Raw genomic sequence first — 27555 nt, 5'->3', positions numbered from 1 at the left:
TTCTATTTGCCTCCCCTCTTACCTATTATATCTGCATATTAGTTTTCTGTGATTCATAAAAGTAAACAATTAGATTCAACAATAGAAATTGCTGGAAAAGCTCAGCACAATTGTTAGACACTAACAGTCCCCATTAATAGCTATTCACCCAGCTGCCAGATCATTATTCACTCCCTTGTCTGTTCAACTGTTCTTCTCTCTCTTTGGACTCCTTGCCCACCCTTTCCCACCCTTTTTTCTGCATATAAACTGGCATTTTCGTGGTTACCATCAATTCTGAGGAAAGGTCACTCGACCCAAAACATTAACTCTGATTTCTCTGCACAGATGTTGTCTGATCTGTTGAGCTTTACCAGCAATTTCTGTTTTCGTTTCTGATTTACAGCTCGGATCTGCAGTTCTTTCGGTTTTTATTTGGATGATCAGATCCCTCTGCATTGAAGTACTCTGATATGTTTCTCTGCATTTAGACAATAAATTGTCTTATATTCTTCTGATCAAAATGGAGAATCTCACTGTTACCCACTTTAAACCTGACTTGCTATGTTTTGGTTCATTCATCTACTGTATCAACTGCCACTTGTAAATTTCTTATTTCTTTATTGCAATTTATTTTCCCACATAGTTAAATGTCATCTGCAAATTTGGCTATCATGCATTCTATCTGCATCCTAGTCTTTAATATGGATTGTAAACAGTTGGGGCCCGAGGTCTGAACCCAGTGTCACACTATTAGTTACATCTTGCCAACCACATGTTTATCTTGACTCTGCTTTTTGTTGGTTAGCCAATGCTCTGTCCAAGCTAATAAATTACCCCAAACCCATGTAATCTTATCTTGTAAATTAACCTTTTGTGTGGCACCTTATCAAATATATATTTAAATGTTACTTAAAATAAAACAAATCTTGCTTTAACATTGAGGAGTGCGAAGTAACAAATTGGCTAATATTGCTGAAGAGGAGTTTATCATAAAAATAAGCATTTTTAATCACCATATTAATCCATTATGTGTGAGTCAACTGATTTTAAATTACTGAACATAACTTTTCAATCCATGATGTGGAGATGCCATTATTGGACTGGGGTGGACAAAGTCAGAAGTTATATGCCACCAGGTTATAGTGCAACAAGTTTATTTGAAATCACAAGCTTTTGGAGCACTGCTCCTTCATCATGAATTAAAGAACCTTTACTCAAAAGTTTTAAAATGTACCTATTGGTGGTTTTGGGTCTAAAACAATGCAATTTTAGTTTTAGGACTTATTCAAAGTCCTGTAAATAGGTACCATTAGCAGAGCCTTCGAATGGAGTTTGACCAGTTTAATGAATAAAAGTAGCTTCTTGGGCAACACACAAAAAAAAATTGCACATCCTCGAATTGCACTGAACCAAATTTGTGCTTAGAAGTTCGGAATCTCATTTTTAAAAGATCATTTCAGAGCTGCAGGTAAAGAACAGGTGAGTGAGAGTAATTGGATGGCTCCTTAAAAGGGCTAGCAAAGGCACAGGAAGACAAATGGTCTCCTTTTGTCTTACAGGATTCTATGATGCCAACAGGAAATGTCACAAATGAGACTTCTGTTCTACATTGACAATTGCCCTTTAACTGCAGTAGATTCATTCCATGCAGTTTCAGCAGCTAGCTTATGAATATTAAAAGATCGCTGTCTTCTTAGAAATGAATATAAATTGTTATATTACAGCATTCAATGGCCAAGTATTATGGTATAATTATCTGAGCTTTTTCCAGTTGAACTTTCTCAAGGCTGGGAGGCCAATACAAATAACTAATCTGAGGAGCACAAATGAACTACAATTATCAGGTCTGACCTACTCTTCAATACTGCATATTCTCAGTCAAATGAGGACAATTGTGAATGCTGTTGAGAGCTAAGAATGGTCACCAGTGGAAGGCAACTATATCATGTTTGAACAATGTGAGCAATATTGTGAGGCTTTGTTTGGCTGTCGCTGGGCAATGGAATGAAATTCTGTAGAATTTCTCTCTCTTCAATAAACTGGATGCAATATTCAACTAGGCAGATTTAACATGACCTGCGAACTATCTTCATGGATTTTTCTGCTCAGGTCAGTGCTTACAATAGCAGTGAGTCACAAACACTAATTCAAGCCAAGAGGATCTGAAAATGTTGTGTGGCTGCAAAACTTCTCAAGCTTTATGGTTTTTAAGGTAAAAGGACCAAGAGTTAAAAAAGACATGGAAGCAATTTTTTTACACATAGGGTCATTCACATGTAGAACAAACTGCCTGGAGAATTGTCGGATGTGGGCACAGTTACAACATTTAAAAGATACTTAGATAAGTACATAAATAGGAAAGGTTTTGAGGGATATGGGCCAGGAGCAGGCAGGTTGGATAGTTTAGCCTGGGATTATGTTTGGCATGAACTGGTTGGGCTGAAGAGTCTGTTTCCACGCTGTATGACTCTGTAACACGAGCAATACCTCAGACCGCCAAATGTCTCATAGAAAGATCAAACTTGAATTTATTTAACAAATAATTGTAATGGGTACTTTTAATGAGGTAAAACATTCTAGGGTACTTATACATATCATCATCTTCTGTTTCCCCAAACTTGTCCATTTTCTACGAGACAAAGTTAGCTAGGGATGGAGTACTTCCCAGTTGCCTGGATGGGCACAGCTCCAACAACACTCAAGATTATTCCCATCGTCTGGGAGAAAGCAGCATGTTTGATTGCCATCCCATCTATCACTTTCAACATTCACTCCCTTCACAACCGATTCACAGCAGGAGGTACCAATCCCTGCAATAACTCAACATGGCTTCTCTGCCAATAACTTCAAAACCCCTCCATCAAAAAGGACAAAAACAACAATCCACGGTGTTCATCTGTCGTTCCCCTTAAGCCACATCCTATCCTGACTTGGATTTCTTTGGGTTGGTGATGTAATTTCCTGTGGTGATGTTATTTCCTGTGTAATGTCACTTCCTCTTCCTTTTCTCAGGGCATGGTAGATGGGGTCTAACTCGATGTGTTTGTTGATAGAGTTCCGGTTAGAATGCCATGCTTCGAGGAATTCTTGGGCGTGTCTTTGCTTGGCTTGTTCAGGATGGATGTGTTGTCCCAGTAGAAGTGGTGTCCTTCCTCATCCGAATGTGAGGATACTAGCGAGAGCGGGTCATGTCTTTTTGTGGCTAGTTGGTGTTCATGTATCCTGGTATCTAGTTTCTGCCTGTTTGTACAATGTAGTGTTTGTTACAATCCTTGCACGGTATTTTGTAAATGACATTAGTTTTGCTCATTGTCTGTATAGAGTCTTTCAAGTTCATTAGCTGCTGTTTTAGTGTGTTGGTGGGTTTGTGGGCTACCATGATGGCAAGGGGTCTGAGTAGTGTGGCAGTCATTTCCGAGATGTCTTTGATGTAGGGGAGAGTGGCTAGGGATTCTGGATGTGTTTTGTCTGCTTGTTTGGGTTTGTTGCTGAGAAATCGGTGGACTGTGTTCGTTGGGTACCCATTCTTTTTGAACACACGGTATAGGTAATTTTCCTCTGCTCTACGTAGTTCCTCTGTGCTGCAGTGTGTGTTGGCTCTTTGAAATAATGTTCTGATGCAGCTTCGTTTGTGGGTGTTGGGATGATTGCTTCTGTAGTTCAATGTTTGGTCTGTATTGTTTTTCTGTAGACGCTGGTTTGAAGTTCCCCATTGGCTGTTTGCTCTACTGTGACATCTAGGAATGGCAGTTTGTTGTTGTTTTCCTCCTCTTTAGTGAATTTTAAGCCAGTAAAGGTATAAACATGAACACCAACTAGTCACAAAAAGACATGACCCTCTCTCTCTCACTAGTATCCTCACATACGGACGAGGAAGGACACCACTTTGACTGGGACAACACATCCATCCTACAACAAGCCAAACAAAGACACGCACAAGAATTCCTAGAAGCATGGCATTCCAACCGGAACTCTATCAACAAACACATCGAGTTAGACCCATCTACCACCCCTGAGAAAAGGAACAAGAAGTGACCTCACCACAGAAATTAACATCACCACAGGAAATGCCATCACCAACCCAAAGAAATCCAAACATATAAATAGAAAGTAGGAATTTTCAGCATTGTTTCGCCTGAGACCCACTGAAGATGTTACCTAGTAGGGTAACGAAACGTCTGGAATTGAACCTTCCAGCTTAGCGAGCAAACCCATATCCACAGAAAGGAATATTAGGTAAATGATGAAAAGCTTTGTACAAGAAGTAGGTTTTAAGAAAATGTTACAGGAAGAGAGGAAAAAAGGAATAGAATTTTATAATTTGGGGCATCAACATCTGAATTATGATAGCCTTCAATATGTGGATGATTAAATCAGGAAGAAACAAAGATTTTTCAGAAGGTTGTTGGACTGCAGGAAATTACAGAGTAAGGGAGGGATAAGGTCATGGAAGGATTTAAAAACAAGGAACAGAATTTCAAAACAAAGGCCCTGGTCAACTACTAATTAATGTGTGTGAATGAGCACACCAGTAACAAATGAACAAGACTTAATGCAAGTTAAAATACAGGCCACAGAGCTTTGACTGAGCTCAACTTTATGGAGGATGGAAGTTGGGATTTCAACTTGGAGGATTGAAGTATTCAAGTCTAGGGATCAGAGGGTTTTTGCCTTTCATAACCTCTGACCTCACAGCCAATGAAGAACCATTGAAGTGTAGACACTGTGACAATTTAGAAAATGTAGCAAGTAAATTCTACACAGCAAGGTTCCACAGAAGGCAATGTGATAATGACCAGATCATCTAATTTAACCTGGAACAAATATTGGCCAGATCTATTCCAATGCTCTTCCTGAAAATAATGCCACAATATCTTTGAAGTCCGCCCGAGAGGAAGACAGGCTTGGACTTAACATCTCACCTGAAAGATGGCAACTCTGACAGTGCAGCATTCCCTCAGTATTAAATGGGATGTTAGCCAAGACATTGACAAATGCAAACAGATGAAGGTGTTAGCAGATGGCGATTGGTCTGGCACTTTATTCTGTTCACAGCCATTCTGCGCTTGCTAGCTTCATAAATTTCTGCATTGTGTAGGCATTTCCTGACACCAGGTCAAAATATTATACCATGATACAAGTGAATAAAATATTGATGAGCAACTACAATTAAAGAAAGATTCTAGGAAGGCAATAAACCAACTACAGTCAGTTCTTCTATAACGCAGTGTCCTTGTACAAATACACGTTATAGAAAAATCACACCTTAGAAACAGCACTTAAAGTGTTGGCACTGTAATCACGTTTTAAGTTTAAAAGTTTGCACCTCCGAAACAGCGTCCCCAATTCGTCAATCGTGTTACAGCGAATTTGTGTTGAAGAAATGTGCATTATAACAGAACAACCTGTATGGTTAACCACAGAACTTAAGGACAGCATCAAACTGAAAGAAAAATATACAACTTGGTAAAGATTAACACGAAGACAGAGATTTGTGAATGTTCTGAAAGCCAAAAAATGACACAAAATAGCAGGGGGAGAAAATAAACCTTGAGAGTGAACTAGCAAGTAATGTCAAAACAAGCAGCAAGAGTCCATATAAATAAAGAAAACGAATAGAAAGGCTAAAGTGAACATAGTGCCTTTAGAGGATGAGACTGGGGAAAACACAAGGGGGAATGTTGGAAATAGTAGCAGTTGTGAATAAATACTTTGCACCAGTTTTCACAGGAACAGACACAAAAAAGTATTTCAAAAATGCCAAATAGCAAAGGGGCAAAAGGGGTTTAGGAATACAATAGCTATCACTAGACAAAAAGCACTAGGAAAACTAATGAGTTTAAAGGCTGACAAATCCCTTTGATCTGATGGGTGTTATCTTAGGATAATAAAGGAAGTAGCTACAGAGATACTAGAAAAGTCCCAGAGGATTACAAAATTGCCAATGTAACAGCCTTAAACAAAAACGGGGGTGGAGACAAAACAATAGGGTACTATAGGCCAGTCAGCTTAACATCAGTCATTGGGAAAATATTGGAGTCCATTATAAAGGATGCAATAGGCAGCAGGACATTAAGAAATACGGTACATCATCAGAGTCAGTGTAGCTTCATGAAAGTGAAACCATGACTGACAAATTAATTAGAAGTCTTTAATCAGAATAGATAAAGGGGAACTAGAACTTGTAATATATTTAGATTTCCAAAAGGCATTCAATTAAGGCTACTTAATAAGAGACCATGGTATTGGAAACAGCACAATAGCATGGATAGGAGATTGGCTAACAAGTAGGAGATAGATAATTGGGATCAGGATGCCAACTTGTAACTAGTTCAGTCCTTTAGGGAACAGTGCTGGAGCCACAATTATTCACAATTCACCATTAATGACTTGGGTGAGGGAAGCAACTGTACCATCATCAAGTTTGCGGATGACCAAAAGATAGGGTGGGAAAACAAGTGGTGAGGATGCCACAAAACAGGCGAAAGAGGAATGGTGACAGGTTAAGTGAGTGGCTAAAAACCTGCCAGGTAGAAATCGTGTGGGAAAATGTGAGGTTATGCACATTGGCAGGAAGAATTTTCTTATGAGAAGAGGTTGGGTAGTCACCAGAGTTTAGAAAATGAGGTGACCTTATTGAAACATAAAACATTCTCAGGGAACTTGACAGTGTAGAGGCTAAGAGGTTGTTTCCGCCTGTGGGAGAATCTAGAATGAGAGGGCATAATCTTAGAGTATAGCGACACCCAGTTAGGGCAGAGAAAGGAGGAATTTCTTTTCTGAATCCATTGAATTCCTTGCTGCTGAGGGCTGGAGTGGCTAGCTCATTAAGAATATTCAAGGCTGAGACAGTTTTTGATCAGTAAGAGAATCAACGGTTATGGGGAAAAAGCAAGAAAATGGAGTTGAGAATTATCAGATCAACCTTGATTGAATTGAAAGGTGAAGCAGACTTAATGGGCTCAATGTCCTAATTCTGTTCCATGTGTTACAGTATATTGATCCAGTTCAGTCAATGCCAATTTCTGAGTGACTTTGGGACCATGCAAACCAACTAATTCACAGTCCAGACAAACAAATATAGAATCAAATAGCCAGGCAGCATGGTGGCTCAGCGGTTAGCACTGCTACCTCACAGCTCCAGTGACCCATGTTTGATTCCACACTCGGGTGATTATGTGGAGTTTGTACATTCTCCTCCATCTGCATGGGTTTCTTCTGGGTGCTCCAGTTTCCTCACACAGTCCAAAGATGTGTAGGTTAGGTAGATTGGCCGAGGGAAATGCAGGGTTACAGAGAGAGGGCAGGGGGTTGCGAGTCTGGGTGGGTTGCTCTTCAGAAGGTTGGTGTGGACTTGACAGGCCAAATGATTTATTTCCACACTGTAGGGATTATATGATTCATGAAGCTTCCAGTTCCATGAAAGGTCTTGAGGCCTCTGCTGATAGATTTTATAAATCTAATGCAGCAAATCACCACAGGACATTTTGAAGAAGAGGAGGTTAAGATTGATGAACAAAGGGAATATTGGCGTGGACAGGGGTGATGTAGTCAGGTTGCTGGGTTTTGAACTACCGTACCAACTTAATCAAATGCACATGAAAATAAATACTTACTGATTTCTGAAGGTAATGCAACTCAAGTATATTCACCCACATTTACTACTCACCCTGTGTAGCTGCACATTTTACCATAAGAGGATCATCATGTCCCAAGGTACATTTGCTATTCACAATCTGTATCTGGATATTTTTCTAATCAACCTGTTGGGAGATGTTATTACACACCCCCGATAGGAGCTGGGGCTTGAATCCATGACTCTTGGCACGGAGGTAGGGACACTGCTACTGCACCATAAGGGTCCCCTTAAGATTGCAGCTATGAACACTCCCGGAAAGTATCTCTTCCTAAACCACAATAGCTGATTGAGTTCCATCATTCCATTAACAATATCTTTGTACTATCTCAGAGCAAGGTCACATAATCACACGTGGCATTTAATGCAGTCGTTCAGATACAATGTCAAACTCGGCATCGTCTCCACTCTTAGATTAACATAAAAGACTCCATGACATTAGCTGAAGAAAGCTGGAGCAGTCTCCCTGGTGTCGTGGTCATATCTCTCAATCAATATCATGAAAACAGCTTATCTGTTCATTTGCCTCTGCTGTTCGGGGAAATTTGCAGTACACAAATTAGCTGCCACATTTCCCTATATTACAACAGTGACTACATTTCAGGAAGTACTTAATTGGCTGTAAAACAGTATGGGGTATCCTATGAAAAGCACTATAAAATGAAGCCCCCTGCTTCTTTAAGAGCAAAGGCAGGGAAACATTAAGCTTTCATATTTTGTGGACTACAAAGATCAGTGGTATTTTGCAATCACCTTTTAACATTCTTGATGTTATACTTATACGATCATTAATCCAAAGTGACCAAAAGTCCAACTGTTTGCCCCTCTTATTATTTCACCTCTAGATGATCTATTGAAATTTCAGTGCCTAATCACATTAATTTTCTGCTGGCTGAAAACAAAAGTCTTTATTGATAGGGAGAAAGATGATTTAAAGTTACAATCCATGAGAAATGGTGCTCAGTGACTTGTATCAACAGATGTGCACATTGATTTGAGTGCAGGCCTATAATACAAACAGAGAAGTATATTAGAAAGCATTAGATGCCAGCCAATATTGAGTCTCTTTAGGTGACAATTTCACTGCAGCCCTACCAGTGAAAGCTAGTGCTTCCAAATAAACCTATTGGGCTATAACCTGGTGTTGTGTGATTTTTAACTTTGTACAGGTTCAAGTCCCACCTCCTCCATAGGATTGTCATAACTCATTTGAACAGGTAAATTAGAAAAAAAATCTACAACAGAGTTAGATGATAAATTTATTGAAACAGGTTGCAGATTAACCATGATATAACTGAATGGTGGTCCAGGAACATACAAATCTGTAGGAATAGACCACTCAACTTGTTTTGTTATTCACTAATATAATGGCTAATCTGATTATTTCGCATTTCTGCCGAGCTCTGATAACCTTTTGCTGATCCAGAATCTATTTGCCTCTGCCTTCAAAATAATTCAAAGACTCTGCTTCCACTCACTTTTGAGGGAGAGAACTGCAAAGTAGTTTGACCTCTGATGAAACAAAAAACACCTCCTCACCTCTGCCTTAAAGTGGTGACCACTTACTTTTGGACAGTGACCTCTATTTCCACTAAGGAGCATTCAACACATTGATCTCTGCTCTCCAGAATATCAACCCAATCACATTCCTACTATAGTTTCTAGTTGGATCTTAACCAAATCCGGTTGGATCCTGCCATCTGATGCACACCTAAAATTTAACAAAAATATTCTTGTCATTTGTCCTTCATTTGACCTTCACAGCCAGGATCTTGTCGCTCCTTTGACCTGTTACTCATAAGTGGACACAGACTGGCTTCATAACGTCAATGTTCAGAGGACAGAACTCGGGGCCAAAAATGTAAAATAGTCATGAAGAAATCCCAGAGGTACTTCTGGAGAACGTTCTCTACCAATCTTCACTCAGAGCATGATTAGAAAATGGAGACGCGACCACAATAGTAATTGAGTTGAATGGTATTTAAATAAAGACACGTTGGAAAATGGAACAGAAGCGATTAGAAGAATGAGAGAAGGCTAGTGCAAAACACAACCACCTGCACGGACCTGACACACTGAATTGTCTGTTTGTGTGTGGGAATTACTGTCTAATATGATGTATTACCTAAACAAATATCTCTACAGCAAAGAAGTCAAATCAATGCCCTGCTGCCAGTCTACCAATGCTGACTACCCTTGTCTGAACAGGATCTAGTTCTGCTCTCTGATTTTTCTATTCTTTGCTATTTTAGCTGGCACTCTTGTTCAGTACCGATCAACTCAATGTCGCACATCAACCTGAACTTGCATTCAGGCCTGTTCTCCACCACCAATCAACGCAGTTTAATGCACAGTGTTATCCTTATGATTAAAGGCAGTTTAATTTACAACATAACCCTCTAATCAGACAGAGGCATTAAGGAATCTCAGAAAAGGCTTGTTATTCATGAATGTTTGGTGGAATATTACAAAATCCATAGTTATCCCACACTGAGAGCAAGGATAGATTTTCTCACCATGCAATAGATTAGAAATGTAATGAAAATATATTTCTGACCTCTTCAATACAATTTTAATAACATTCTTCCTCACGGTTGGTTTTATTCTCCTTACAATGAAGAGAATAACATGAGTGATTTATAGCCTTTCAGTTCCCATGTTTGATTTATGTAGAGCAGTGGTCCTTTCCAACATCCTTAAAGGTGAATGATCCGTTAAGGAAATGGATGACGCACTTTATTACATTTTGTTCAGAAGTGCGTAACCTGTCTGATGCTATTGTCACATTTACAGCCTTCAGTGAATCGTACTCACAAGAGACAGACCAATAAAAACGCAAAATCGCTGGGACAGAGACAATAAAAGGCAATCAAAACACACCATCTCTGGCTTTAACACAAATACAATGTCTCCTTCAAAGGACCTCCAAGTTGAAAGCAAGCAAAGACACTTTTGAGTTGAGAAGGAAACAGAATGATGGCACACAATTAGAGTGGGCCCATGCAGAATTCCAACACCATCATCTCACAAATCAGAAGACTAACACTTTGAGATTAAGAGATATGCTATAAAGATCACAAGTTTCCATTTTTATCAACCATAAAGTGATACAGACAATTGGCTTATGAAACTCATTAGGGACGAACTTAATCTCTCACAGGCCATATAACTACACTTGATCCTGTTACCCTTCCTTTTACTTGTCCACAGAATGTGGATATCACTTCGGCCACAATTTACTGCTCAACTCTAAATTCTTTCAAGAGCTGCCTTCTTGTGGGTGCATTTACCTCACTGCAGTTCATGGTGCTGTTAGGAAGGAGATCCAGCATTTTTACTCAGCAACAGTGAAGGAACAGTGATAGAATTGCATATCAGAATGGTGTGGAACTTAGAAGGAAACTTGCACATGGTGGTGCATCCATGTATTTGCTGCCCTTGCCCTTGTAAGTGGCAAATTTGGAAGGTGCTACTGAAAGAGGACTAATGGGTGGTGCAGTGCACTTTGTCAATGGTGAAGGGAATGAATGCTGAAGGTGGTGCACAGGATACCAATCAAGTGGCTTGCTTTGTCCATGGTGCTGTCAAGCCTCTTTCTTTCAACCAATCATTATAAAAGAAGGACAAGGGTATGATGCTCAATTTCTTGATGACCATAACCACTTTCCCCATTTGATTTTCTGCTTGCTTCTATTCCTAATTACATGCTTTTACAATTGTCAGGTCCATATTTTGGGTTGTTGGAGAATTAACTCTGACATTTGGCTCACAAGATTGACATTATTAAAACTGTCACAGTGGGGTGAAGGGCCCACTCCTGTGCTGTACTGTTTAATGTTCTTAACAGGTAATTGGCAAAACTTGCAAAAAGCTATCTAAGAAAAATCTTTTTGAGGTAGCAAGTAGTTAGCGTCTGGAATGCACTGCTTGAGTGTGGCAGGACAAGCTGAATGCAGGCATTCAAAAGTGAGTCAGACTGAAATTTGAAAAGGAACAATGTGCAGAGTTAGAGGGGAAAACTGGTAAATGGCACTGAATAAAGTGTTTACTCAGAGACCTGATGTATAGACAATGTGCTGAAATGTAATAATTCTGTGATTCTAATATTATATTTCTCTAATCTCCCTAATCCTGTCATCTGATTTATCGATTCAGATTTTCCTGGATGTTTGATTCTATTGCTGGAACATAGTAATGAAAGTGCAGGAGCCCAAGTCCAGATGTCACATCCCTTTCATGAGGACTACAAAGCGAGCTAAGGGATGAACTAAGTTTCCACTGCACTGGATTTCCAGACTGTGGGTCACTTATATAAAATAGCATCAATGGCACCCTGTCATATAAGCAGATAGAAACAATGGCATGATGCTTTAGCATTTAAACTACTTGACATCAAAATGATAATTTTCCTCATGTTTAGATTAATATTTTGGAAGGAAGATCATATTCAGTTATCATTTTACATTACTGAAGCAGAATCAAATTAACTGAACTTCATATAAATTGATCTTAAATCAATTTATAACAAAACCACTTTTACATGATTTTACTAAGTGTGAATGGAACACATTTATTCCAGCTTATTTGTTGCAAAAGTTGAGTGTAGAAGAATATTCAGGAAATATAATTATTTAACGATAGCTAGATACTGAGTATCATAAGAGTGATGAAAGGAATTTTGAATGGTATGGCCAAGGATTGTGTGCAATTTGAGAAAAAAAAGCCAGTGGCAACATCAGGGGCTGTGAAGCTGTTTTCTACAAACAAGCTGCAGATCGCAAACAGCGTCGAGAACGCAGGTCCAGACCTGAGTCCCTAAGCAACAAGCGGAAGAAAAATGCTAGAAAATGTGGAATAGTATCTAGCAACAAATAACTGAATTCATTAAAGTTCCAACCCTATATCTATTGCAGAGATTATTCTGCTGTCTGGCAGGTGAATCAAGGGTTTAACAATTGCAAAATTTTAAAGTATTCCCCAAGGAGATAACAGCCTATGAAAAATAGCATGTCTTCAGATTCCCTTTGCCAGATGATGTGAGAGGCTTAAATTCGCAGAGAAATTTTGAGAGTTGACATGTCACGGTACTTATTGAGGATAATCAGACAAGATATAATCTTCATTACAAAGATCTTTTTGATATGCAATTCTGATGGTGTAACAATGTATCACAAAAATCATTTGTGAAGAAGATAAAAATCCACATAATGGGATTTATGGACAAATCTGCCTGCTTGATGACAAGATAGCTTAAAAGTCTTCTGTCTGAATGCATGTATCATTTGGAAAAAAATACTGATTGAACTGATAGCACAAATAGAAATAGGCAAATATGATTTGCTAGTGATTGCAGAGACTTGGCTGCATGTGAAATAGATTGGATCATGAATGTTGCTCAGCACAAGATATTTAGAAAGGACGGGAAGCTTTTAAATAAAGTGAAGGTGTGGCTCTATTAATTCATGATGGTTGAACAGAACAGGGAAGGATGATCTAATTTCAGTAAACCACAACGTGGCAGTGGTTGGGTAGAAATGAGAAAAATTAAATGTAATAAGTCACTTATGAGAGTTGTACACAAGTTCCAAAAACAATAACCACACAGAAGGCATTGGATGACTGGCAGAAGACAAAGATTAAGGATATAGAGGTCTTTTTCAGGATGGAAACTGGTGACTAGTGGAGTTCCAGTGGGATCCACATTAGGACCAATTGCATAAACTATCTCATTGCCATTTCTTTTAGGACATTAACACAAAATTATTCAATACCCAGGCAATTGCCAACCTGTAGCTGCAACAATTTACTCAGTGTCACTTCTCTAGTCATTGTGGTTTTTCTGAGTTCCTTCCTCCCTCTCTTTGATTTCCTGACGAAGAGCTGCTGGTGGGATCTTACTTGTATCATCTGTCATGATGACTGATGCAAACTGCCTGTTCAATTCATCAATTATCTCTTCATTTACCTTTATATTTTCTCCAGTCTTGCTTTCTTTATGATACTATTCACTTTCTACAACTTGGTACTTTTATAAACAATTATAGGAACACTTGATATGTTTTTATATTTCAGACTAGCTTTCCCTTGTAATTTTCACCTCCTTATTAATTTATTCATCTTCCTTTGATAGTTTATATATTCTATCCAATATTCTGACCCACCATCTGTCTTTGCACAATTGTATGGTTTTTTTTCCCTTAATTTTGGCACAAGTTGTTCATGAGTTGTTTTTCCTCCTTTGTCACATAACAATGAAGTCCATCAGGACCAGCTGACTTACAGCTATTTCTGGGATGTTATTTGCACTCTATACAGTGAAGAGCAATGCAAAAAACCTAAAAGAAAAACAGAAATTGCTAGAAACTTTCAGCAGGCCTGGTAACATCTGTCAAGAGAAATCAGAGTTAACGTTTCGGGTCCAGTGACCCTCCTTTCGGATACAAACAAAACCTGTTCAATTCATCTGCCAATTCTTTATTTTCCATTATTAATTCCCAAATCCATAGGAGCATTCACTTTATGAATGCTTTTGCTTTAATGAACTCTCACTATCTGTTTTGATATCTCTAGCTGGCTTTTCTCATGTTCTATTTTATTCCTCCTTATTGATGTTTGAGTCATAGCGTCATAGAGATGTACAGCATGGAAACACACCCTTCGGTCCAATTTGTTCATGCCAATCAGATATCCCAACCTAATCTAGTCCCATTTGCCAGCACCTGGCCCATATCCCTCTAAACCCTTCCTAATCATATACCCATCTAGATGCCTTTTAAATGTTGGAATTGTATATCTTCTTTCACCACCTCTGGACAAAGGAAAACATCAAAACTCATTATGTTAAAATGGGCATTAATGCTTTCGCACATACCTCGTCATCTCACAATGGAAACTCAAATGGATTAAATAAAGTTACGCTGTTAGTTCAATGACCTTCTAATTATCCTACTGAGAAATGCCATCAGTATGATTGCCTGACTGAAATCTAAGCTTGTATCCAATTCCAAGATTCAATGTTGGTTTCAGTTTGACACTTCAGAAGGAGGGCTGGACTCTCCATCTCTATCTCTAAGTTGCTGGTTGGAAAAAAGGCTACATTTTACCTGGACTCTGTCCTCTGGGAAGTTCTAGCTCACATGAACAACTTTTTACTACCTCCAATTTTACAAAAACGTGTAACTTGTCACCTATCTCCTCTTCTGTCTTCCTTAATTTCCCAAGTGCATCTGTGTGTGATAGAGTAGTAAAGAAATTCCTTAGTGTTGTGAATGTTTTGTTAATAAAGTCTATCTTTCATTCCATCTTAAAGGATTTTGCTGTGCATTTATTTGAAGAATTGGAATCCAAAAACTGGTGTTTAGGGAACTGGTATTAGCCTACCTCAATGAAGGATGCGAATCAAAAGAAGCAAGGAGTAAAACAATCAATACCTCACTGTCCCATGCTTAAGACAGGAAAAACAATCATAATTTAAATTTACCCTATTTCCTTTTGTCCATGATACAAGACTAACATGATAAACCAAGTTGAAATTATCGGTAACGTAAATCCAATTCCTTTACAAGCAAAGTTTGTGTTTTTCTTTCAAAAAAGAAGGAATTGCAAAATGCTTTCCCTGTATTCAAATAAACATTTCAGATCCCCAATCAGGAAACATTGACTTTGTCACCATAGACAATTCACCCTGATGGTTTAATAAGTGAATAGGCGATAAAAATGTACTCCACAATTAAATGTTAGAATCGATTAACTTTGAACAGAAAGCAGCCACAAAAGAACATCTTTAATATGGTCAAAGAGTTGCAAAGAATTTTGATCATTTTTATTTTTATTCTGCCCAATTCCTTTCCTCTGTTTGCTTATTGGATGTGGGCATCACTGGCTAGAACAGCATTTTTCTTTTACCCATCCCTAATTTCCCTTATTTTAAATATCCTGTGCACCTAGAATCACTTGTTAGCCAGCCAGGTAAGGCTGGCAGACTTCTTTTCTGTAAAGACATTAGTGATCAGTAATCACACTAAGCTGGAAAATTTAACAGTCAATTAAATCATTATCACCTCAAGAAAATTCAAAAGCATCAACAGAAATTGTTTGAAAATTCAGAGGAGTTTTGGAAAACTGAGGCAAATTCATTCTGACCGGTTGATTTTTAACAGTACCGTGAGGTGCCATGTTGGCACAGTATGAGGTATCATGTTAGCACAGGCTGTAGCAGCTGTAATACACATCACTGCCAACTGTAGAGGTAAAAGATCCAGCCTATTGCTCCTTTCCTATTAGGTGTAATATAGAAACATAGAAATATAGCAGCAGCAGGAGGCTATTTGGCCCTTCGAGACTTCTCTGCCATTCATCGCAATCTTGGCTCATCGTCCAACTCAATAGTCAAATCCTGCTTTCTCCCCATAATCTTTGATCCCATTTGCCCCAAGTGCTATATCTGACCACCTCTTGAATACATTCAATGTTTTGGCTTTAACTACTTCCTGTGGTAATGAATTCCACAGGCTCATCGCTCTTTGGCTGAAGAAATATCTCCTCATCTCTGTCCTAAACAGCCCACCCTGAATCCTCAGACTGTGACCCCTGGTCCTGGACACACTCACCATCGGGAACATCCTCTCCACATCTACCCTGTCTAGTCTTGTTAGAATTTTATAAGACTCTATGAGATTCCCCCACATTCATCTGAACTCCAGTGAAAACAATCCTAACCTAATCAATCTCTCCTCATATATCAGTCCCCTCATCCCTGGAATCAGCCTGGGAAAACTTCGCTGTACTTCCTCGAGAGCAAGAGCTTCCTTTCTCAGAAAAGGAGACCAAAGCTGCACACAGTATTCTAGGTGTGGCCTCACCAAGGCTCTGTGTAACTCCAACAACACACCCCTGCTCCTGTACTTTACACCACTCACATTGAGAAGGCCAACATATTATTTGCTTTCTTTACCACCTGCTGCACCTGTATTCTTGCACTCAGCAACTGGTGCACAAGGACACCCAGGTCCCACTGCACAGTCCCTTCTCCCAAATCATTGCCATTTAGGTAGTAAACTGCCTTCTTGGTTTTGCTTCTAAAGTGAATAACTTCATATTTATTCAAATTGTACTGCATCTGCCATTGATCTGCCCTCTTCTCCAGCCTGTCCAGATCATGCTGAAGGATCACAGATCACCCTCCCACCCAATTTGGTATCTTCTGCAAATTTTGAGATGTTACATTTTGCTCCCTCATCCAAATGAACCTCACAGTTCTACTACCAACCTATGTAATGTTTCTGAAAACTCTGCAGTATTTCCCATATTTGTAACCGTTTATAGAAGTGATTTTCTGTAGTTCACGAAAGGCCACAGAAATTTCTTTCCATTAGAGAGAGAGAGACAATTAGTTACATTGCTTGAGGGGCACCACATCATATCAAGTATGGGGAAAATCAAGGAGACAAGTGTCGTGAATTAGCGACCAGCCTTGCTAAATGTGCTCTGACTGAGCTGACACCAGCAGATGAGTACATAGCCTAAATATGCTAAAAGGAGAAGAATTAGTCATCTGGTAGGACAGAACTTAAGTCAACCTCTCATTGTCTCTTCCATGTAGACTCTAGCATTGCTGAAAATGGTCACATTTTATTGAAGGCTTTCATCTTGCACTCATTTAGGCATTTCACAAGAATATACTTTCAACAGGAAAGCAAAATTTGATAAATCATGAATATGAGTACACTTGGGCATAATAAATGTTTGTTTTCTGCTTGAATTTGTATTGTTGAAAAATGTTCTGATGAGTAGAAGATGAAAAGCTATGACAAAAATGCGTCCTTTTCAGCAAAACTAAAGCAAAGTCATTATTTTCCCATTGGTCCCCTCAATTCTCCACTGCATTCTGTAAAATTTCAAGAAAACAATAATAATGCTCATATTAATGTACCAATCAAAGTCATTAAATATTAAGAAAATGACTAGATTGTTTTAAATTGTGGAAAGCTAAGGATTTATTATAGTCCTCACTGTAGGAGTAGGCCACTCTTCCTTTTTGAACCTGCTAATCTCTCAAATGCTCTGTCAAAAATGTCAATCCTTGCTTCAGTCAGGTGAAACATCAGCCAATGTTTACCCTCTTAAATCAGGTTGAATGTAACTTAATTTATTGAGGCAATCTGGGTGCTGGTGGGTACATTCCGTATTTCCAATATATTTCCTTTTATTACAATAATCTTACTATAATTAAACTTATTACCTGTATCTTTGCAAGTGTTTGATGTCAGGCACTCCGAAAGCTAGTGTGCTTCCAATTAAACCTGTTGGACTATAACCCTGGTGTTGTGTGATTTTTAACTTTGTACACCCCAGTCCAACACCGGTATCTCCAAATCACGGCTTTATTACTTTTCTTGGGACTTGTTGGTAATAAAATTTTTCTATCTTCCATTCAATTAAACCTTGTAATTGGCTCTTTAATTTTGCTGATGGCCAGCTTTTAATCGAAATATTTAAATTGTGTGTCAAAATAAAAGAGATAAAAATAATTCTTGCAGCCAACTAATCGAGAGATGGTTAAAAAGAGCCAAAATATCGCTTGGTCAAGACAGTCAATTTAAGAACAAAAAACATAGTGATTGATCTTTTTATTAACATTAGTCACAGATTGCTTCATGATAAGCTGAGCTTCTTACTCTCATTAACTGCAACCATTTTTGCACCAAATCTCTTTAAGATAACAGCATTTATTTCTGTCCCTTGCTGTCTTTAACTAAAAATCTACTCAAGGAGTTAAGATGCTACAAACAATCCAAATATTTCCTGCAAAGGGATGAATGGTACCTTTGTCATTCCCAGTTTCCTTGACAATTCTGCTTACGGATAGTTTTCCCTGATTTTCATGATTTCCAGCTGAAACAAGAAAGAAATGCAAAATTGTTACTATGCTGCCCTCAAAAGCAAAGGATGTGTGCCAGCCACTAGCAATTGTTCACAGGCAAGGGAGAAAAAGCTTATCAATGGACATCATTCCTTCATTCATTGGCTGCTTAGCTATCTATACACAAACAAACATAATGACAATACACACATGAACAAAATCCGAACAGCTGTGATAACCAAGTCTTCAATATACAAGAAGGAGCTGTTGAGTACCTTAGTTTACTGTAGAAGGCGACAAGGCCTTCTGATTTGTGGGCAATTCCTTTGCAAATGTCTTATCTTGACCTTTACAAGTGCTCATTTGTTTCATTTCGAAACGTTCTTACAAACAGAAGAGTCAGAAGCAGGACTCTTAACCTTCTCCACCATTTAAAAAGGTTATTGGAGAAACTCCACAGGTCTGGCAGCATTTGTGCAGACAGAATCAGAGTTAACACTTCGATTCAGGCATGTCTCTATTTTTGGAACTAAGGAGAGAGATGGAAAAGTGATGAGTTTTGGAAAGAAGTGGGGAGGGGCAAGTGAAACAGAAGGGAACATTAAGTGAATGCTACAGGGCAAAGGAAATTTGAAGTCACTGGTTTATTTTTATTGATTCACAGATGTGGGCATAGCAGGCCAGGCCAGCATTTACTGCCTACCCCAACTGCCCAGAGTCAACCACATTGCTGTGAGTCTGGAGTCACATATAGGCCAGACCAGCGCAAGGATAGCAGTTTCCTTCCCTAAAGAACTTTAGCATCACAGAACAAAAGGCCCTTCTTGTAGGGATGGGAGACAGGTCCAGTGTAGGTGGAAAGGTAAAGGTAAATTTGCCATAATCTTATTAGATAATAGAGTTGCTCATTAGAGAGAGAGAGGTGACTGGTGGTCGTTTAACCTGGAGGTCACCACACCTCAGGCAAAGGAACAGGTTGAGAAGGAGAGTCCTTCATGGTAACCTCAGCCAGAATGGGAATTAAACCAATGCTAACATTAGTTTACATTGCAAACCAGTCATCCAATCAGCTAAGATGTACATTGTGCTATTGTTGGACAAAAGACCAGTCAGATACTGTGACTGCCATTTAAAATTGGTAAAGGCAGTATCAAATGGCAGGATAAGTGTGAATAGATAGATTTAATGTATGAGTATGGGATATCTTCTGTGAAATGGTGTGGAGATTTACCGAAGCTATTGTTTGCTGCAGTATAACCATTCCCATCTTGCAGTGGCAATATAACTTGATGCACCTCAACATCCATCTCAGTGAACAAGCACACTGGCTCTGAATAAACTGACCTGCTTATGGATCCCTGCTAGCAGTCTGCTAAGTGACATAGTGATGGGTCTACTTGTCAAAAGTATCAGGCACTCCTAAGGGAGTTAGAGAAATTGCACTTTTGACAAAACATTTATTTGCCCTTGCTTTCAATATCCTCAGCTAATGATAAAGTGAAATCAAGAGATGTGAAAACTTGAGCCTTGCAGTCCTAATATTCAGGGCACAGTTAAGCATAATGATCACACTGCAATGCAGCAGAACACACTCACTTCAATCCTCAGTAAATTATCTCCAAGAAAAGAGTTATTATTTTAAATTAAAAATTCATTTCAGAAACCCATCATCACCTTCATATTGCAACGAGGGATATGTAATAAATGTCGGTCTGACTTATTGAGTAAATTAAACTTCTGTGTCATGTAATGAAAACATATCTATACCTGCATACTTTATAGGTATTTCTCAAACCCAGTCTAGGTGTCATCTAATCATAACTGTTCAATTAACTTTATTGCGTTTCTTTATTTGCACAACTTTTTAAAAAATTCAACGTAGAATGTTGGCATCACTGGCAAGATCTGCATTCATTGCCCATTCCTAATTGCTTTGAGATGTTGGTGGAGAGATGCCTTCTCAGACTGTTGCAGTCTGCACGGTGTAGACATACCCTCACTGTTGTTCAGAAGAGAGATCCAGAATTTGTCTCATCTTAAAAAAAGACACAGCAACATAGTTCATGAGGAAATCCTCTACTTATATCCTTTTCTTTTTCATATTGAGCAATGTCCTCTGTGGAAACTAACATTCAGTTCCAAAGGCTGCAGGTGGCAACATTTAATTTTGCCCAGTAATAGGGGAGAGGCTTTTTACAAGATTTTCTTTCGGTTACTTAGGACAGTTTGGGGCTCACTGAAAACAATTTCAGATTCAGAATTAGTTGGAGGAAGAGACAGAGAGAGGCAGACTCTAAATTAGGTGTGCTGATCTTAGCTATCCTGTACAAAGTCAACCAAACTATCCAGTATCTGGTTAGGGACCAGTCATCTTTTACTTTTGGTGGACATAAGGTGAGATTTAGGACCCAAGCAAAGACAATAAAGCTATAGCATTCCACAATTTTGAAGAAATAACAATATTGACTATAAAAGGTGGAATAGTATTATAACTGACAAGACATAGACAACCTATTTCTAATTCCCAGAATTAGCATGTGGAAACATATTAGTATACTGTGATTGAACACCTTGCAGTGCACACCAAATTAGCACAAGTAGTCAAGTCAGATCACACAGATTTTTCAGATTCTTCCCCTCAGATATTAATGATATTAATGAAAGGGGAAATTGTGTGTAACTAATTTGATAGAGTTTTTTGAGGAAGTAACAGAGAAACTCAAGGGGGTTAACACTATTGATATGGTATACATGGACTTTCGGAAGGCATTTGATGTAGTCCCACACAATGGACCTGTGAGGAAAGTTACAGATGGTGAAATAAAGGAGTCACTGGAATGTGGATACAAAATTGGCTGAGTGATAGGAAACAGAAAGAATTGGTCAATGGATATTTTTCAGGTTGGAGGGCAGTTTGCAGTGGAGTTACCCAGGGGCCAGTATTGGGATCCGAACTTTCCTGATGTCTATTAATGCATCTGGATCTTGGTGTGCAGGGACAATTTCATCATTTGCAGATCACACAAAACTTGGAAGAATTATAAATGTGAGGTGGACAGGGTGGATATATGGCAGATGTTTGATGTAGAGATATATGGGGTGATGTATTTTGTAGGAAGAACATTGAAAGATGGTATAAAACAGGGGTACAAATCAAAAGGGGTGCAAGAGCAGAGGGACTGGATTATCTGTGCACAAATCATTAAAGGCCACAGGGCAAGTGGAGAGAGCAGTAAGTAAAATATACAACATCCATAGCTTTATTAAAAGGGAATAGTGCAAGAGCAAGAAGGTGATGTTGAATTTGTAAAAGACACTTGTTGAACGTCAGGTGGACTTTTTTCTACAGCTGTCTGTGCCCACATTATAGGAAGGATGTGCATACATTGGAGAATATGCAACAGCAATTTATAAGATGGTTCCAGAGATGAGAAATTTCAGCTATGAGGACAGATTGAACACTGTTCTCCATGGAGAACAGGTCCAACTGAGGCATTCAAGAGGGAATTGGATAATTATTTGGATAAGAATCTGTAAGGATATAGGAAAAAAGCCAGAGATTGGCACGATAATTTGAAGAATCAGTTCAGGTACAATTGGCTGAATAGACTCCTTCTCCACTAACAATTCCACATTTCTGTAACATGGTGGGTCATCAAATCTTGTCAAACTTCACAAATGAATACAATTCTTCATTTTGTTGATCTGGCCTTAAAACCTTCCCTCAAGAGCCATCCTGTCATAGACTGCCTCAAAGTTTGTTTCTAATCTAGTTGATTACCATCTTGTCTGCCTAAGACTCTTTAAACTGCAGCTCAGTGCTTACTCAAAAGCACAACCCAGCTTTTTGCTGACAGCTAGCTTCATGAAGCTAAAACTTTTGTGTTTTCCCTGAGCTTTATTCTTGCTTAGCGGCCTCTAGCAGACACTATTTGTGTGCGTGCTTTTTAACTCCCATTCTTATCTAAACAAATCTATTCGAGGCACCTGGCTTCTTAGGAGTTACTACAACATCCATGACTAAGCCTTCCCTGCAACAACTAATTCCCTAGTAATTCTGAGAACTTAGCCTGAGTTCTAACAGCACAGATTTCCAACTGCACCTGACTTCTCACTGGGTCCCCAGCTACAGGTTCTGGATTAGTGGTGCTGGAAGAGCACAGCAGTTCAGGCAGCATCCGAACCCCCCAGCTACAGGTATATAGTGAACCTTCGTTGCCTTTTCAAAAGGTCAACAGTTCATTCTGCATAGAGCTAGTACTCTTTCTCCAAGGACTTCCTTAAACCCCAGTTCTACGGAGCTTGTGATGGTACGGCACCTGTAACAAATGTATTCTGTGCTATTTCTCTTGTAGACAGATGTTGGCACAGTGGTGCTGAAATGTCTCCTTCAGACATGCAGTTGGTAAACAACTTTTGACTTCTCCCTGCAAAAAGTCAAGAGTGGCCGGGTCAGGGCTCACACATACCCAGGAAGGGTTTTAAGTTTTGCTGTCCATTAGTGAGAAGTTTCTGTTAGCTGTGTTATGAACCAGACCATACACCCTCAAAATATTTTAAGAAGGTAGCCAATACCCTGACTATTTCTTATTTTAAAGGTAGATGTGAAGTGGGTGTTCCCATTTGCAACTGGTCAAACCACTCGACGTTAAGCAAAACACAATTTATTTAAACACTTTAGGTGACTAAGGAGGTAGATGAGGGGAAAGCGGTAGATGTGGTATATATGGATTTTAGTAAGGCATTTGATAAGGTCCCCCATGGTAGGCTACTGCAGAAAATACAGAGATATGGCATTGAGGGTGAGTTGGAGGTTTGGATTAGGAATTGGCTCTCTGGAAGAAGACAGAGGGTAGTAGTTGATGGCAAAGGTTCATCTTGGAGTGCCGTCACTAGCGGTGTTCCGCAAGGATCTGTTTTGGGACCATTGCTGTTTGTCATTTTTATAAATGACCTGGAGGAAGGGTTAGAAGGTTGGGTGAGCAAGTTTGCGGATGATACGAAAGTCGGAGGAGTTGTAGACAGTGAGGAAGGATATGGCAGGTTACAGCGGGATATAGAGAAGCTGCAGAGCTGGGCAGAAAGGTGGCAAATGGAGTTCAATGTAGCTAAGTGTGAAGTGATTCACTTTGGTAAGAGTAATAAAAAGATGGATTACTGGGCTAATGGTAGACTACTTGGTAGTGTGGAAGAGCAGAGGGATCTTGGTGTCCATGTACACAGATCTCTGAAAGTTGCCACCCAGGTAAATAGTGCAATGAAGAAGGCATATGGCGTACTGGCTTTTATTGGTAGAGGAATTGAGTTCCGGAGTCCTGAGGTCATGCTGCAGTTGTATAAGACTCTGGTGCGGCCGCATCTGGAATATTGTGTGCAGTTTTGGTCGCCATACTATAGGAAGGATGTGGAGGCACTGGAACGGGTGCAGAGGAAGTTTACCAGGATGTTGCCTGGTATGGTAGGAAGATCCTATGAGGAAAGGCTGAGGCACTTGGGGTTGTTTTCATTGGAGAAAAGAAGGTTTAGGGGTGATTTGATAGAGGTGTACAAGATGATTAGGGGGTTAGATAGGGTTGACAGTGAGAACCTTTTTCCACGTATGGAGTCAGCTATTACAAGGGGGCATAGCTTTAAATTAAGGGGGGGTAGATATAGGACTGATGTTAGGGGTAGGTTCTTCACTCAGCGAGTCGTAAGTTCATGGAATGCCCTGCCAGTAGCAGTAGTGGACTCTCCCTCTTTATGGGTATTTAAGCGGGCATTGGATAGGTATATGGAGGATAGTGGGTTAGTGTAGGTTAGGTGGGCTTTGATCGGCGCAACATCAAGGGCCGAAGGGCCTGTACTGCGCTGTATTCTTCTATGTTCTATGTTCTATGTTTAGTCAAAATACAAACAAAAGAAAGAGGAATTTAGAATAACTATTGGAAAACTTAACCAAATAATAGATACATTACCTATTACTAATTAACTGTTCCAATACAGTAACGTCCCATAAATAGACCCCTTGGCAAAAAAGACACAGATTCTTACATGCCATTCAACATCAAGAGAGATTTCAAAGAAAGTCACAGTTAGGAATCATTACCTCACACCTTTAATGCATTGTCTGAGTTGTGATGTCACCTTTTCTTTATAAAACCTTAAGTTATCTTGGGACTGTGACGTGAAAGAAGTTCTGGGATTTACATATTAATCAATCTAAATGCCAATTCTTTTTTTTTTGTACTTTAACTCTGTGGTAAAAATAAAGTGCATTCAGATTAAAGCCTGGAGGTAGACCAATAAAATCACATCTGGAACACAGCACCTTCCATTTGCTTTTAAATAAATATAAAAATCAGGGTCTCAACTATCTCCTTACAATGCTTTCGGGGGAGTCCGGGCTGGTCCATAACAAGCTCTTTGACTCATCTCAAATTCACTGAGCACTTTAACATCACAAAAGCCACGTGGTTCAGTTGCCTTCCCTGTAACAGAACTAAAAATCAGCACTTCTAACATGGCATCTACCCTCTATTTTCTGAGCTCAATTTGAACAGCATGGATATTCAACTGCTCTTAACTATTTCGCACCATCACCTACACAGCACCCAAGGCGATCTATTGCCTTCTCTGCAGGGTTCCAAATATCAACACTCCCAACACAGAGTCTGTCCTCGTCCCTAATGCTTTCTCCAACTAATTGTAACCCCAGTATTGTTTATCAGTGACCCCTGAACTGTCTGAAGTGGCCTATTGAGAAGCCTTTCATATAATGCTGGGCAGAATCGAATATTGCCACTTAGCAACTTTTGGAAATGAATACACTCTGAATATTGGATTTCTCAGAGAATGCTGGTTGCTCAGTACAAATAAAAGGATCGAACGAAAGGAGTTCTTCACACGATCAGGATGATGTATGATTTGGACGAGACCTTTCAGGTGGAGGTGCTCACATATGCTGCCCTACTTCTTCCAGATGGTAAAGGTCACAGGTTTGGGAGGCTCTGTCAAAGAAGCCTTAGCAAGTTGCTGCAGTGCATCTTGTAGCTGATACATACATTAGTGTCAGTGGTGGAAAGAATGAATATTAAATGTTCTCAATGGACAAATGGCTGCTTCGTCGCGGCTGACGGGTTCGTGTGTTGTTGGAACAGCTCTCACCTAAACAAATGGAGAGTATTCCATCACATTCATGATTTGTTACTTAAAGAAATTTTAAATCTTTTTGGAATCAGGAGATGAGTCACGCACTACAGAATTCCCAATTTTTGACTTGCTCTTGCAGCTGCAGTATTTATATGGCTGGTCCAATTCAATTTCTGGTCAAAGGTAGCCCCAAGATAATGACACTGAAGAATGTGCTTGTGGTCATGTCACTGAAAGCCAAAGGGAGAACGTTAGATTTTCTGTTATTGCCTGGTACTTGTCTGGCATAAATATTGTCACTTATTAATCCAACTTTGAACGTTCTCCATGTCTTATTGCATGCGGACATGGACTGCTTCAGCACCTGAAGAATTACAAATGGGTTGAACATTTTAAAAACATCAGTAGACAACCTGATTTCTAATGTCAAAACTATAAGATGTAGGCGAATGATGCAGGAACAGAAGTAGGCCATTCAGCACATTGAGTCTGCTGTGGCACTCAAGATCATAGCTGATCAGATAATTGTCAATTCCATTCTCCTGCCTTTTCCCCTTGATCCATGATTCCCTTACTGATTAAACATCTATCTCAATTTTGAATATATTTAATGCCACAACCTCAACAGCCCCTGCAAACATAGAATTCCACAGACTTACTACCCTTTCAGAGAAGAAATGTTTTCCTCATCTGCATCTTAAATGTGCGACCCCTTATTCTAAGATTACACCCTCTTCTCTCAGACTCTCCCACAAGAAGAAACAGTCTTTCCACAGTGACCCCTAAGAACCTTGTATGTTTCAAGATAGTCATTGATGAAACTGCTGACAATGTTTGGGCCTAGGATGCTGCTCTGACAAACTGCAGCGATATCTGGGGGCTAAGAACATTTACCTCCAACGGGCTTAACTTTCTTCCTTTCTGATAAGTATAACTCCAGCCACTGAAAAATGTTCCTTCTAATTCCCACTGACTTCTATTTTACTTGGGCTCCTTGATATCACATTCAGTAAAATCCTGCCTTGACGAAGAACTGTCTCTAGCAGATCATGTCTGGAATTTGTTTTTATTCATTAGGTGGGCATCACTGGCTCGGAGAGTATTTGGCCCAACCCGAATTGCCCAGAGGGCAGTTAAGAGTCAACCACATTGCTGTGGGTCTGGAGTCACAGGCAGACCAGGTAAGAACACCATTTCCCTTTTAATCATTCAACTTTTAATTCCAGACATTTTTACTGAATTCAAATTCCACTGTATGCCAGGGCGGGATTCAAACTCCGGTCCCCAGACGTTATGTGGGTCTCTGGATTAACAGTCACTAGGCCATCATCTCTCCCTGATTCATGTACAAAGAAAATCATATCTCTCTGCAGTGAAAACTTTTGAAGTTTCTCTCCACTTAAATACCGGTCTGCCTTTCATTCATTCTAGCAAAGTGAACAAACTCTCATTTTCCAAATTAAATTCCATCTGCCAAGTTTCTGCAAGCCCTAGTTCCCCCATAACCTTATGCAATTAGGGATGGTATTAAATGCTAGCTGTGACTAGCAACGCCCACTTCCCATGAAGTAATTCCATCACAGATGCCAACAGAATTTAAAATTCCATTCATAAAATCTGGAATTGGAAGTGTGTCTCAACAATATTAATAATAATATCAACATCCTGGAATTTACCACTTATTTAGTTGGACTAGTTTCATGAATATTGAGCTTACTAAAGCAGGTCAGACGCAGGGAATTTTGTGGCAAGTAATTCCCCTCATGATTTCTTTAAGCTTCTCCAACATCTGCAAGGCACAAGTCAGGCGTGTGATGGATTACTCCCCACTTGCCTGGATGGGCACAACTCCAATAACACCTAAAAAGCTTGACACCATCCAGGAAAAAAGCAGCCCACTTGGTTGGCACCCTTTCTAACACTTTCAACATTCACTCCTTCTAAC

General features: G+C 39.4%; 1 protein-coding gene across 2 annotated transcripts in view; it reads right to left on the bottom strand.

Moving 5' to 3' along the window:
- The window catches only part of dhrsx (dehydrogenase/reductase (SDR family) X-linked), a 284000-nt gene that overhangs the window by 147865 nt on the left and 108580 nt on the right, over positions 1–27555 (bottom strand). For both annotated transcript variants that reach the window (XM_072576905.1, XM_072576904.1), the window contains one exon: positions 18443–18511. In XM_072576905.1, the coding sequence (XP_072433006.1) occupies positions 18443–18511 (69 nt within the window). The remainder of the gene's footprint in view (positions 1–18442; positions 18512–27555) is intronic.

Source organism: Chiloscyllium punctatum, chromosome 9 (assembly GCF_047496795.1).
Source record: "Chiloscyllium punctatum isolate Juve2018m chromosome 9, sChiPun1.3, whole genome shotgun sequence".
In the NCBI taxonomy this organism is placed as follows: Eukaryota; Metazoa; Chordata; class Chondrichthyes; order Orectolobiformes; family Hemiscylliidae; genus Chiloscyllium; species Chiloscyllium punctatum.
The sequence above is the reverse complement of the archived record's forward strand: the minus strand, read 5'-3'. Positions and strand labels throughout refer to the sequence as shown.